We start from the raw sequence: 12,833 nt of genomic DNA, 5'->3' as shown, positions 1-12,833 counted from the left end.
TGTTTTCATTGTGATTTTTTTATTGTAATTTTTTTCTGTTTTTCAATTGTTTTGTTTTTGGTTCGTTTTGAAAATTTATCGTGTGTTTTGTTTTTCAATGATATTCGGAACAAAAATTTAAACCGTTAAATAACCAAAGAGATTTTGCTTATTTTTTTCCATGAACTTTATTTAAAAAGCTTTTCGATGATATTTGGTTCGGTTCGATTTATTCAGTTAAAAATATAGCAAAGAACTGAATATTTGAAAGAAAAAATGGGTTGGACCTATCTATTTAATCAAGTTTGTTATCTTTTATCAATTGTCACAAATTAAATTTATTTATTTTCAAATCACGGAATACCATAAAGTTTAATTTCGAATAAAAACTGTCAAAAATTGGTTTTTAACCAGAAACTTGATTTCTAACATTTTTTATACCCAGTGGGACGAAATGGCATTTTTTTAAGGCCCTCAAACTTTTACATGGGGATTTTTATTTTTTTTATCTCTCAAAAAAATAAAAAATTTAAGTCAAATAGTACAAGTTTAATTAAAAAATTCAAATAAAATAATTTTTTCTCAAAAATGAGATTTGTAGCTGAATTAAGTTAAATTTACAAAACTTTTGACTTTAAAACGAATTTCAAAAAAACTTTTAAAACATTGCAAAAATGAATTCTTTTTTTAAAATAAAATTTTAATACTTGAAATTTTTGAAAAAGAAAATTTACAATAAATTTGAAACTTTTTTCATTATTTTTTATCTGAGCTTCTATCTTATCTTATAAAAGTTGATTGAAAAAATTAAAAATCAGTGTTTATTATTTATATAAATTTAGACAAATTATCAGACAATGTATTCATAAAATTTTCAATTTTCGATAATCTTTGTTCGATTTGGGCCATTTTTTGGTTCACTTCTTTTATGTCTTCACTAGTTTCATCCAAATTTTCTTGTACTTCATCTTGATCCTTTGATATGGTTGTAATTTCTTCTTTCATTTCAACAACTTGGTCATGTACTTCTTCTTCAACTCTAAATCCTTCCTTTATGTAATGTGATGCCATCCACGAATTATCGGGGCAGCATTCAAAGTCTTCAAAGACCATTTCTGTCGGATAATAACGTATTTTTTTGTCAGAACTGCCTTGTTTTACAAAAACAATTTGCTTATCATTTAAAAAGTTAATGATATCTACAGTGCGACTGCAGGACACTTCATTGTCATGCCAATAAAGATACCAAAGATCCGGCAAATATTCTACAAGATCCTCGACATCCAAGAAAGATAAATCATTGGAAGAAACATCAAGTGTTTGCAACTTGGTATTATATCTAAGCAATTCCGGAGAAAAATCCGTCAAATTGTTGTTGTTTACGTTGAGAGCGGTTAAATTCGTCATTTTACTGAAAATCGTATCTGGGTAAAATGTTATGATACGATTTTCGCTTAAGTATAAAGACTCTAACAATGAACAATCATGAAAAGCATCTTCAGACACTTCTTCAACCTTCGAGTCTTGAATATCAAATCTTTCCAAATTCGGAAAAGCTTTGCAAATTACATTCGTGAGAATCGGAATAACACACGAAGAAAATTGGACCTCTGTAACAATATCCGGATCATCCGCTACTATTGTCCAATCATAGTTTGTTGAAGTTAATTGCACATCCGTGAAGGTACAGACACAGTCCACTTCAAAACACTCAGTTTCACATTTGTACTCTGGAGGATCGGCTTTGCTTAAATACAAAACATTTAAAAACAACAATGCAAATAAAAAATTTTTTAGTGACATTTTTGTAATTTTCAACAAACTTGCGTTTATTCACTTTAATTTTTAACAAAGAACTGAACTTTTATTTAAAAAAATAATGGAATTGATTAATTTTTATCTTTTTTTTATTTTGCGTTTCTAAGAATAGAATCGATTAGATTAAATTATAAATTTTTTGTATGAAAGCGGATAGATTAGAAAACAAATCAATTCAATACGCTGTGATTTTTTATTATCTCTATTTCATTTAAACAGTTTATCTAATATATTTTTGCACTAATGTATTTCATAACATTTTTCGTATCAGGATTTTGATAATTTTTCATAATGTTTTGGACGATAACATAAAAAATTGAAACTTTTTTGGGGTTATCAAATTTGCGATGCCCTACGGATTGTTAAGTGTTGAAATTAATCCCTTGAGTGATAAATTTAATTCTTTAAGAGGTTAAATTAAACACTCGAAGGGATTATTTTACATCTCAAGGGATTAAATTAATACTCAAGGAATTAAATTAACCTCTTAAAGGGATTAATTTCAACACTTTTCAATCCGTAGGGTGGATTCTTACAATGGGAGGAGGGGGTATACGGCAATGTATGACGTCGTGGCGGTCAAAAAATACCTTATTTTATCCGACGCCATTAATAGATGAGTAAAAAAAATTTTACAAAAAAAACTTACACTATGTAGAACGAAGCTTACGGGTAACAGATGAGCTTGCGTTGAAATTTGAATTTTAAATGAAGAAAACTCTACTTTTTACGGAAAACTTTAAAAATATCGATTCTCTAATATTTTTTTTTTTTTTCATAAAAATTTTGATGAAAAAATTCATTTTTTACTAATTTTTTTGTTTTATTTGTAACAGTGAAAATATTTAATTTATCCACCTTACTTATCCTTCCATAGACATATGACTTAAAATTCTTCTTTCAATTGCATTCGTCTTGAAGTTTTATTTCTCATCTTTGAATATTGCTTTCTGTAGTGTGCTGCCATCCATGAACTATCGGGGTTGCATGTGAAATTACTAAACGCTGTGTGCGTTGTATAGTAACGTATTTTTTCTGTAGATCCATCTGAATAATAGATACCTCTGTCAATCAAAAAATTTATGCCATCAACAGCTCGTCTGCAGGATATTTCGTTATCTTCCCAGTATAGAGATCGAAGGTTTGGTAAAAAGTCTACAATTTGCTTAACATCAAGGTCAGATAAATTGTTGCTATTCAGACGAAGTGTCTCTAGTTTTCTGTTCTTTTTCACTAGTTCCGGTGAGAAGTTAGTTAAGTTGTTGTTCGTTAACCTTACTACTACTAAATTTAGCATCGAACTAAATATTTTGTTGTCCTTTAGCTCCATTATTTGATTGTTATCCAAGTTAAGTACTATCAAATTTTTCAAATACATAAAGGAAGTTGGATGAAGCTTTTTTATCTTGTTTTTAGATATATCTAGCGTTGTTAATGATGCACATTCATAGAACGCATTTTCGAATACCTCTTGAATTTCTATATTTTGCAAGTATAAGTAATGTAAATTCGGAAAATAATTGCAAATTACGTCCGTGACAATGGGAACGACAGATGAATAGAATTGAACAGTTGTAATGCTCGCTGGATCGCTAGATGATGATGGCATCCATTCATAGTTTGTTGAAGTCAATTGTAAGCCCATAAACCTACATATCGTAGGTTCTTCTGGACCTTCATCTAAAAGGCATGGATACACAGGAGGCTCTGCAGTGGTAGTAAAGATGAAATTATGCAATAGAAGCAACGAGTAAAAATATTTAATTTTTGACATTTTGATCACTTTTAAAATTTTGTGTTTAACCGCTTTGAAGAACGACACAGAACTGAACTTTTATAACCAAGCAGAGTATTATTTATCAATTTTCTTATCTTTTATTATTATTATTTTTTTTTTCTTGGTACATAGTATTGAAAGAGGTCATCCTGATAATCCTTCCAGTTAATTCAGTTATCGATCATCAAATGACGATTTCAGTCGATTTATTGAACTAAATAGACTGAAACTTGAAGATTTTTTCAAAATTATGGAAGTTTTTTTTCACCTATCTTTTGGGCGGAAAAGGTGTGAGATTAATTTTTTAAGCTTAAGTGGTCAAATTATCTCCAAAGAAGTTAATTTGACCTCTTAAAGAGGTTAATCTCACCTCTTTTTGCCCACAGGGTAATTTAATTAAAAAAATCTATAAATTTTTTCAAATGTCGTTTTTAACACAGTAAAAAATCTATGTCTCGAGACGTGCGCGAGACGTGAAAATTGATATTTTTGGCTTTTCTGAAGCAATGTTAGGTTTGCGGGAATATGTGTCTTGGAGAAAAGTGATCTACTCGAGACAATGAACGAAAAAATTTCTCCTTTACTTTGATTTTTGGCGATTTTCAAGTGATTTTGGAGTTTTTGGTCGAAAATCAAAATTTTTTGAAATTTTGAATTGTTCGTTGTCTCAAGTAGATCATTTTTCGCCAAGAAACATATGCTCGCAAACCTACCGTTGCTTCAGAAAAGCCAAAAATATCAACTTTTTATTAGTATTACATTGTATTAGTACATATTAGTAAAAAAGTCACAAAACCCACTTATTTCTCACTTTTTTGTTTTAAAGTTCATTGCCAACTCCATATAATTCTAATTTTGTTCCAAAGAAATTCACTCAAAAATTCTGTCTTTAAGTTTAAAAAAGTATAAAAATACATCGAAAAGTTATTTTTTAAAATATTGTCTTTATTCATTTGATCAAACCGATTAGTTTAGATGAATTTTTTTTCACACGTTTTCACTGTTAGTTCATCCAAAAACCCTTCAACTTTTGATATTCTTTCTTCGATTTGAATCACATCTTGTTTCACCTCCTTGATGGTTGCATTATTTTTTCCCACAGTCTCTTGAATTTTTTTCAGTGTAGTAAATACATTTTTTATTTCATTTTTTAGCTTCAAAATTTGGTTAGCAAAGTCGTTGTTTTTTACATTTTGTTTTTTGTACTTTGATGCCATCCATGAAGTATCGGGATTGCATACAAAATTATTAAACACTGTTCCGGTTGGATAGTACCTTATTTTATCGGCAATTCCACCAGAAAAGCTAATTCCCTTTGCTGCTAAGAAATTATTTGCATCAACAGCGCGACTACAGGACACTTCGTTAGCTTGCCAATCGAGAAATTTAAGGTTTGGTAAATATTCCACTATTTGTTCCACATTTAAGTCAGATAAGTCATTCGAAGAGAGACTAAGTCTAGTTAACTTTGAATTGTGTTTCACTAATTCCGGTGAAAAACTCGTTAAATTATTGACTCCTGCGCTAAGTTGTTGTAAATTCGTCATCTCACTGAAAATTTTGTCGTCAAATTCCATTATTTTATTTCGTGATATGCCAAGAACTTCCAGATTTTTCGAAAACAAGAAAGTATTGGGATGAAGTTTTCTGATCAAGTTGGTGCCCATGTGTAATTCCTTCAATGAGGAACAATCGTGAAATGCATCTTCAGTCACCTCTTGGACTTTAATGGCTTCCATTAGCAAATAATCAAAATTGGGAAAAGTTTTGCAAAGTACATTCGTGAAAACTGGGATGGTTGATGCGAAAATTTCGATTCTGGTAATTGACGTTGGATCGTCATCGGTTGGCGTCCATTCGAAATTATCTGCAGTCAATTCGATTCCCGTAAATTTACATGTACAAAAAGTGTCCTCGCATGTAGTTTCGCATTTATAAATTGGAGGATCTGCTTTTGTAGGGAGAATTATTTGAAAAAAGTTCAATAAGAGGAACAAAAATATAAATTTTTTCTTCGACATTTGTAGGTTTTACTTTGAATTTTTATACAGAACTGAACCATAATAGCTTTTTTAGTCGGTATTTATTATAAAATTTTATCAACTGCTAAACAAATCACAGATTATCAAATCATTCTGATAAGTTATCATGAATCAAAACAATTGTAGCTTAATAAAATTAAACGAATCTAGCAGCGTGTAGAGTCTGTGAGTTTAGCAAAATTTAAAAATTACTACGTTTAAAAAAAATAAATTGGTCACGTGACCCAAAATTTTTATTTCAAATAAATTTTAATGAAAAGAGTTTAAAATTGCTCCACTTTTATAGCAAATCGGCTTAAATCACATTTCTCATCCGAAATTACCTAATTTCATATATAAAAGTTAGCTTATATTACCGCATTTCGAAGAAAAATTATGGTTTTGCAAATTTCAGGTCACGTGGTCTAACGTGTTTTGCAAATATTAATGAAGCTTAAATTTTTTAACTCAACCGTTATCTTATACTCAAAATTTTAAACAAATTAGCGTTTTATTGCGTTTTGCACTTTGCGATGTTTTATTTACACTCAAAATGAAAACATCGAAAAATCGCTTCATTTAAATTAAAATCTCAATCTAGTTGCTAACTTTTCCATAAAAACTTCAATTTTCGCCATTTTTTCTTCCAATTTTTCCATTCTTTGATTCACCGTCGACAGTTCATCTTTTAACTCCACTTTTTGACTGGAAATTTGAAGTTTCAATTCAGAGTTTTGCTTTCTGTAGTTCGATGCCATCCATGAAATGTCTGGATTGCATTTGAAGGTATCAAAAACTTTTTCTGTCGGATAAAAACGAACTTTTTCATCGACATTTCCAATCGATGTGATTCCCTTGGATTGCAGGAAATTATTGGCTTTAACAGCACGACTACAGGACACTTCGTTGTCTTCCCAGTACAAAAATTCGAGATTAGGCAAAAATTCTACAAGTTTCTCGACATCCAAGTCTGACAAGTCATTGGAATAAATGTTGAGGGTCGTCAACTGAGGATTGTATCTCACTAGTTCCGGAGAAAATTCCATCAAATTGTTACTGTCGACGTACAATTCCGATAAATTTGGCATTTCGCTGAAGATTTTATAGTCATTTAGCTCACTGAGTTGATTCTGTTCAATGTTGAGAACTCGCAGATTTTTCAAAAACATGAAGGTATTCGGGTGAAATTTTTTGATGTGATTGCTCTCGAAGTTAAGTACATTGAGCAGAGCACAGTTGTGAAATGCATCTTCAGCTACTTCGGTAATTTCCAAATTGTTCAGTTCCAGAATGTTCATGTTTGGAAAAGTCTTGCAAATGTCGCTCGTAATGACGGGAATTACTGAAGATGAAAAGTTGACATGTGCGATGACTGCTGGATTATCCGCCGTTGGTTTCCATTTGTAACTGTCATCGGTTAAAGTTACGTCTGTAAAAGTACAGACAGTTCCTGAGGTTTCACATTTGTAGACTGGAACGTCGTCTTGATGCGATAAGACGACAAGAGTTGAAATAATTAAGAAGGTAAGTTTAAACATTTTTAATTGATTTAATTTTTTTTACAACTGAATGTTGATTTTTCAAGAGATTGGCATTTATACAGATTTTTATCTCTTATCATTTATTGATAAAATTTTGATTTCTATTGTTTTTAATGCAAAGTTTGTGATTTCTGCGAATTTTTACAGACTTAGATTAGATATTACTGATTTCAGATCAATGACGAATTTAAGTCGTCAGCTAAAGTTATGAAAATTATTAAGTTATGTAGATGATGATTTCAAGTTTATCTTTACCTCAGGCCGTAACTGACTTTAACTTAAGCTTAAAGTCTAATAAGCAGGACCAAAGAAGCTTTTAAGTCAAAATAGGCTGTATTTTGACTTAAGCTTAAGTTATGTTGAGTCCAACACAAAAACTTAATTTACAAAAATTTTTAAGAAATATTAATAATTTTTCCCAAAAGTGGTCGAAAAGTCAAAAATTTATTTTTTTTATTTATTTTTTAACTTAAGCTTACGTCAAAAGCTATTCGGTCATTAAGTCCAAAAATTTTTTTTACAAAGTTTAAGTCTTATGAGTGTTTTGTTTAAATTTAAGCCTTAACTTATGGCTAAACTTAATCTTGACTTAAGAATAAAACTTGAACTAAAAATTGAGCAAAATAATTCTGAAACATTTCGACTTTAGAAACTTTTGACTTAAGCCTAACTTAAAGAATAGCCAATAGCTTTTTGTCTTTTGGTCAAATTTTGGAAAAAAAAAATATTATTTTTAAAAGCTAATTAATAAATTAATTTTAATTTTTATAACTTAAGTTTCATAAGTTTTTAATTTTGGCTTAAAATTTTTGCAATTTTGTATTGTGATTTTAACTACAATGGTGTTTTTGTATTTAAAACTTAATTTCTCTCCATTTCATCAACTCAACAATTTTCATTCAACTTTGCTGCTGTTTTTACAATTAGATCGACACTTGTAGTTTCCAAAAATAAACTCCGTCGGATAGCATCGAACTTTTTTTGAATTTCCATTTGAGATACTTATTCCGCGACTTCTTAGAAAGTTGTTTGCCTCAATAGCTCGACTACAAAGCACTTCATTATCTTCCCACCAAATCGCTGAAAGATAAGGCAAATCTTTGACAAGTTGCTCAACCTCCAAATCTAGCAAATCATTCGAATAAATCTGTAAAATCGACAACAAGGGATTGTCTTTTAGCAACTCTGCGGGAAAACTTTTCAGATTATTTCCGTAAATAACGAGATTTCTCAAATTTTTCAAATCCTTAAACGTTCGATAGTAAGTTATTTCCGTCAACAAGTTATCTCCAACATCAAGAAATTGCAAATTGATCAAATTCACGAAAGAAGTTGGATGAAACTTTTTGATGTAATTTCCAGTTAGGAACAAAAATTGTAAAGCTCTACAACTGTGAAACCCGTTCTCGGTAATTTCCTGGATTTCCAACTTTTCCATGTTCAGAAAGTTTAACTTGGGAAATGTTGTGCAAATATTGTTCGTCACTACGGGAATTTTCGAGGAAACGAACTTTATTGTGCCAATGATGGAAGTGTCGTCAGCAGTTGGGGTCCAATTAAAGTCAATAGCGGTCAATTTGACGCCCGTAAAAACACATTCGGCGAAGAAAATTCCATAAGTTACACATTTGTAGACAGGGTACTGGATGTCATTGTTACAGGAGGAAATGACGTAAGTAATGATATTTAAAAATATGAAAATTATTGAAAAATTATTTTTGTACATCACTGTCGAAAGTTACTTCTTGACTACAGATTTTTTTTATAATTTTCAATAATCAGGTAAGTTAATTGATTTTTTGGAAATAATTGATTATAATTTTATTTTTTTAAATTGTAGGTTTATATGGTTTTAAAACGTTTAAAATTAAAATACTAGTCGTAAATGTGATTTTACGAATAACAGGAGTCAACAAGGTGTTTTGTACCCAATAAAATCATTGTGAATGGTTTTCTTGATCTCCAAACATCGAAATATTGCAAACAAGCTAAAAGCTTTGATTTAAAAATTTAAATAAATAAATAATATTTTTTTAATCAATTAATTTAGAGAATCATCAGCTTTTCTCTAAATTTAAACTCAATAATTAATTCTTTAATCAAATAAATAAATATAATCAAATGAATATACAAGTTAAATATTATATTAAAAATTTTTCTTCATTTGTTTCAAGAATTTCAGACCAAGTTAAGAATTTTTTTTTGATAATTTTTTCTTATCACAGTTTTTAATTAAAACTTTAATTAAATTTAATTTATTAATATTAATCTTTTATTAATCAATTGATTAATGAACATAAAGTCCTTTGCCCTTCGAGGTATCTAAGTGCATCATGTGTGAGGTTTGTTGTCTTTAAGCATTCGAAATATGTTGATTATAGGAAAATTCGTGATAGCTCGACGTTTTCAATGTAAATATGTAGTAATGGAGAAATGCTTGCCTTCAATTCAGATTTTGAAATTAATTTAATTCATATTCTCTTTTTTTTAAATAAAATATTCATTATTTCGTCTTTGTCAATTCCTTTAACGACTTTGTGTCACTGGAACGCCTAAAAAGCGCTGTTCTCTCGGATTTGCTTTTTTTTAATTTTCACCTTCTGAACAGTCAACATTGTATTTTATTTCATTCTTCTAATCTAAAAACATTTAAATAAATAAATAAATAAATCTTTTCGTTTCTGGACTATTTTTATTTTAACAGAAGTTGCTCTATTCAAAATGATAAATTTAAATTTTTACAAATTATATTATTTTTTATTTGAAATTTTATTTATTTTTAATATTATTTTTTTTTTCAATATTATTTGTTTCATTTTGTGTTTGAAAAATGAACTTTTTTTTCATTCCGTTACTCTTTACATATTTTTAACCATTAGAAACATCATTTGGCCCTAAAATCGATTTCACCGCACCATCATGAACTAAATTTCCCGCTTTGCAATTTTTTAATCCAACATAATCTGGCTTGCATTTGTAATTACCACACACAACTTCCGACTGGTAGCATCGTTCTTTGTAATTATAACCTCCTGAATAACTAATTCCCCGAAAAATCATGTAATTAATTGCCGAAACTGCTCGACTACACAACACCTCGTTGTCTTCCCACCACAATTTCATCAAATTCGGCAAAATTTCCAGCATTTTCTCGACTTCCAAGTCTCGCAAGTCATTCGAGGACAATGAGAGACTTTTTAAGTGGCAGTTAAACTTGATCAAAGCCATCGGAAATTCCGTGAGATTATTCTGAGTTATTATCAGATTTTGTAAATTGTCCAAAGAGTCGAAGATTCCAGCATCAAGGGCTTCAATTTGGTTATCACTGAGGATAAGAGTCTCCAAATTGGCTAAGTTTTTAAAGATATAAGGATGAAGTTGTTTGATGTGATTTTTGAACAAATTGAGCTCTTTTAAATTTGAGCAATTACGAAAAGCGTCTGGAGTGACATCAGTTATTCCCAGTTCAATTAAGTATAAATTCTCCAATCGACCAAAAACGTTGCAAATTTTGTTAGTTACGACATGAATCACGGACGAAACGAAACTAACAGTTTTGATAATTGATGGATTATCTGCCGCTGGAGTCCAATGATAGCTCGTAGGGTCCATATAAATGTGGGAAAAGATACATTCGGGAACTTGGAGACCCACAGTTTCACATTTATAGACAGAATCTGACTTAATGATATTTAAAAAAGTAAAAAATATTAAAAATTTTGAGAAAAAATCACGTCTACGAAACATTTTAAAACTTTTTTAAAAAAAAAATTAAATTTTTATCGATATTTATAAAATTTTTATCGCAAATAATTCGATTTCGCATAAAAAATCAATCAAACTAAATTAAATTAATTTTTTAAAAAAAATATGGGCTCGTCTAAAATTTTCCATTGAACTGCTCGTGTATCAGAAACTCATAAAAACTGGTCACAAACACGTCAATTTTCCACTTCAGCTGGATTTTTGTGTTCTAAAAATAAAGTAATTCAATCGTGACTCAGCGCGATCGAGTTTTACGAGTAAAATTTGTTGAAAAATTTTTTTTTATCTTCAACTTATAATTTGCTTAGCCAAATTTTTCGCAAAAAAGATCGTAACAGCTGACTCCATTCCCTGTTTAACAAGCGACCCGATTGATTTGAGAGGAAATTTTTATAAAATCAGCTATTTGGTGACGCGTAAGCTCAGTTTCACTTGAAATTTCGAAACATCATGAAGATAATTTTTGTGGTTTTAGCATTTTTGTGTGCGAAAATTGACGCGCATCATCCTTTTCATTGCATGTTGCCGCCAGACTCGAGGGATTGTTTATCGGAATGGCCTGTTGTCGTTAACGAGACGCTCATGAAGGAATGCATGTTCCAATCTTTTCGTGAAAGAAAGGGATTTGAGGTGAGTTTTCATTAAAAAAAATCTTGAAAATTAAAAAATATTTTTTTTTTATTTTTTAGTGCGTTTTTGAGTGTTATACAAACGCCACGAAGATGAATGTCAACGGAAAAATTGATAAAACTCACGCCGTTTCATCGATGGTTTCATTCCTCAAACCTGAATACGCCTCGTGGAAGCCAATTTTGACAAAAGGCATTGAAAAATGCGCCAAAGACGCCAACAATCAAACGTACATGCAAGAAATTGAAAGTCATGGCTTCGACAAAGAGCATAATATGACGCACCATCATCATCATGGAAAACGTGAAAAATGTAATGCGAGATCGGGATTTTTCTTGGCATGCGTTGGCGGACAAATGTTCCAGAACTGCCCGAGTGACGTTTGGAGCAATACGACTCGTTGTAATCATTACAAAGCGATTGTCCAGGATTGTAACATTTTTATTCCGCCGCCTCCGCATCACGGGCACCATCATGGACATCATCACCATCACCATCATCACCACCATCATCATCATCATCATGGACCTCGATTTGAAGAAGAAACTGGCGAAGAAGAAAATGTTGAATAAATTTTGGGTTATTTTTGGCAATTTTTAATGGAAATGAATAAAAAAACACGTTTTGGCAATTTTTATTTTTGATTAAAAAATTTAAATTGATGGGAAATTTAGACTTCCATGAACTTGTGTCGGTGATGGATCATTAAAATTTAATTTAGGCCTTTTCAAATTTGTCTCAAAATTTTAAATATTTTAATAGGAGAAAAATTTTTTAAAAATAACTTTTAAACATTTTTTATTTATTTAAAATTTCTTTTAAAAAAATTTTATTATTATTTTTTTTTTAATTTAAATTTTTTTAAAAAATTTAATTATTTTTTTTTAAATTAAAATAAATAGAATTAACTAAAGTTATAATTGTAATTTTTTTTTGTTAATTAAAAATTATATTTAGAATATTAAATTCATAAAATTGAAAAACAAATTTTAAAAATTAAAGATTTATATTTTGAATTAATTATTTTGTTTCTTGTGTTTAAAACTAATTCATAAAAATGAAATAAATTAAGTTGTATTTTATTTAATTTAATTAAATATTTTTATTTATTAAATTTTATTTAAAATAAAATTAATTATTTTATTATTTAATAAAATTAATTTTAAAGATTATTAGAAGAAAAAATCCATGTAAATTTTTTAATTAAATTCAATTAATTTCTTTAAATTAAATTAAATTAATTCTTTGAAGCAAATTTCTTAAAAATTTAAGAAAAATTCTAAAAAGATATTTTTAAAATAA

The 12,833-nt window shown here is 29.4% G+C and overlaps 1 protein-coding gene across 1 annotated transcript; it reads right to left on the bottom strand.

Annotated features, from left to right (window-relative positions):
• Positions 1-4,545: 4,545 nt before the first annotated feature.
• On the bottom strand, positions 4,546-10,748 carry LOC134828857 (protein artichoke-like). Its single transcript, XM_063841844.1, has 4 exons — positions 10,047-10,748; positions 8,058-8,778; positions 6,302-7,078; positions 4,546-5,522 (listed from the first exon to the last, which is right to left on the bottom strand). Exons 1-4 carry the CDS (start codon positions 10,746-10,748, stop codon positions 4,546-4,548), a joined length of 3,177 nt encoding a protein of 1,058 aa, XP_063697914.1.
• Between the last annotated feature and the right edge of the window lie 2,085 nt (positions 10,749-12,833).

This window comes from Culicoides brevitarsis, chromosome 2, assembly GCF_036172545.1.
Source record: "Culicoides brevitarsis isolate CSIRO-B50_1 chromosome 2, AGI_CSIRO_Cbre_v1, whole genome shotgun sequence".
NCBI classification, from domain to species: Eukaryota; Metazoa; Arthropoda; class Insecta; order Diptera; family Ceratopogonidae; genus Culicoides; species Culicoides brevitarsis.
This window is presented reverse-complemented; position numbering and strand designations above follow the sequence as displayed.

What these genes read in the sequence shown, in the direction of transcription:
- LOC134828857 (XM_063841844.1), bottom strand. Translation starts at nt 10,748, where the DNA reads ATGGACCCTACGAGCTATCATTGGACTCCAGCGGCAGATAATCCATCA. An exon ending in CTACAAGTGTCGATCTAATT is followed by an intron (nt 7,079 to 8,057) that starts GTAAAAACAGCA and finishes TATCGCATCAAG; the next exon opens with ACGACGTTCCAGTCTACAAA. An exon ending in ATTGAAACTTCAAATTTCCA is followed by an intron (nt 5,523 to 6,301) that starts GTCAAAAAGTGG and finishes CTACAAAAGCAG; the next exon opens with ATCCTCCAATTTATAAATGC.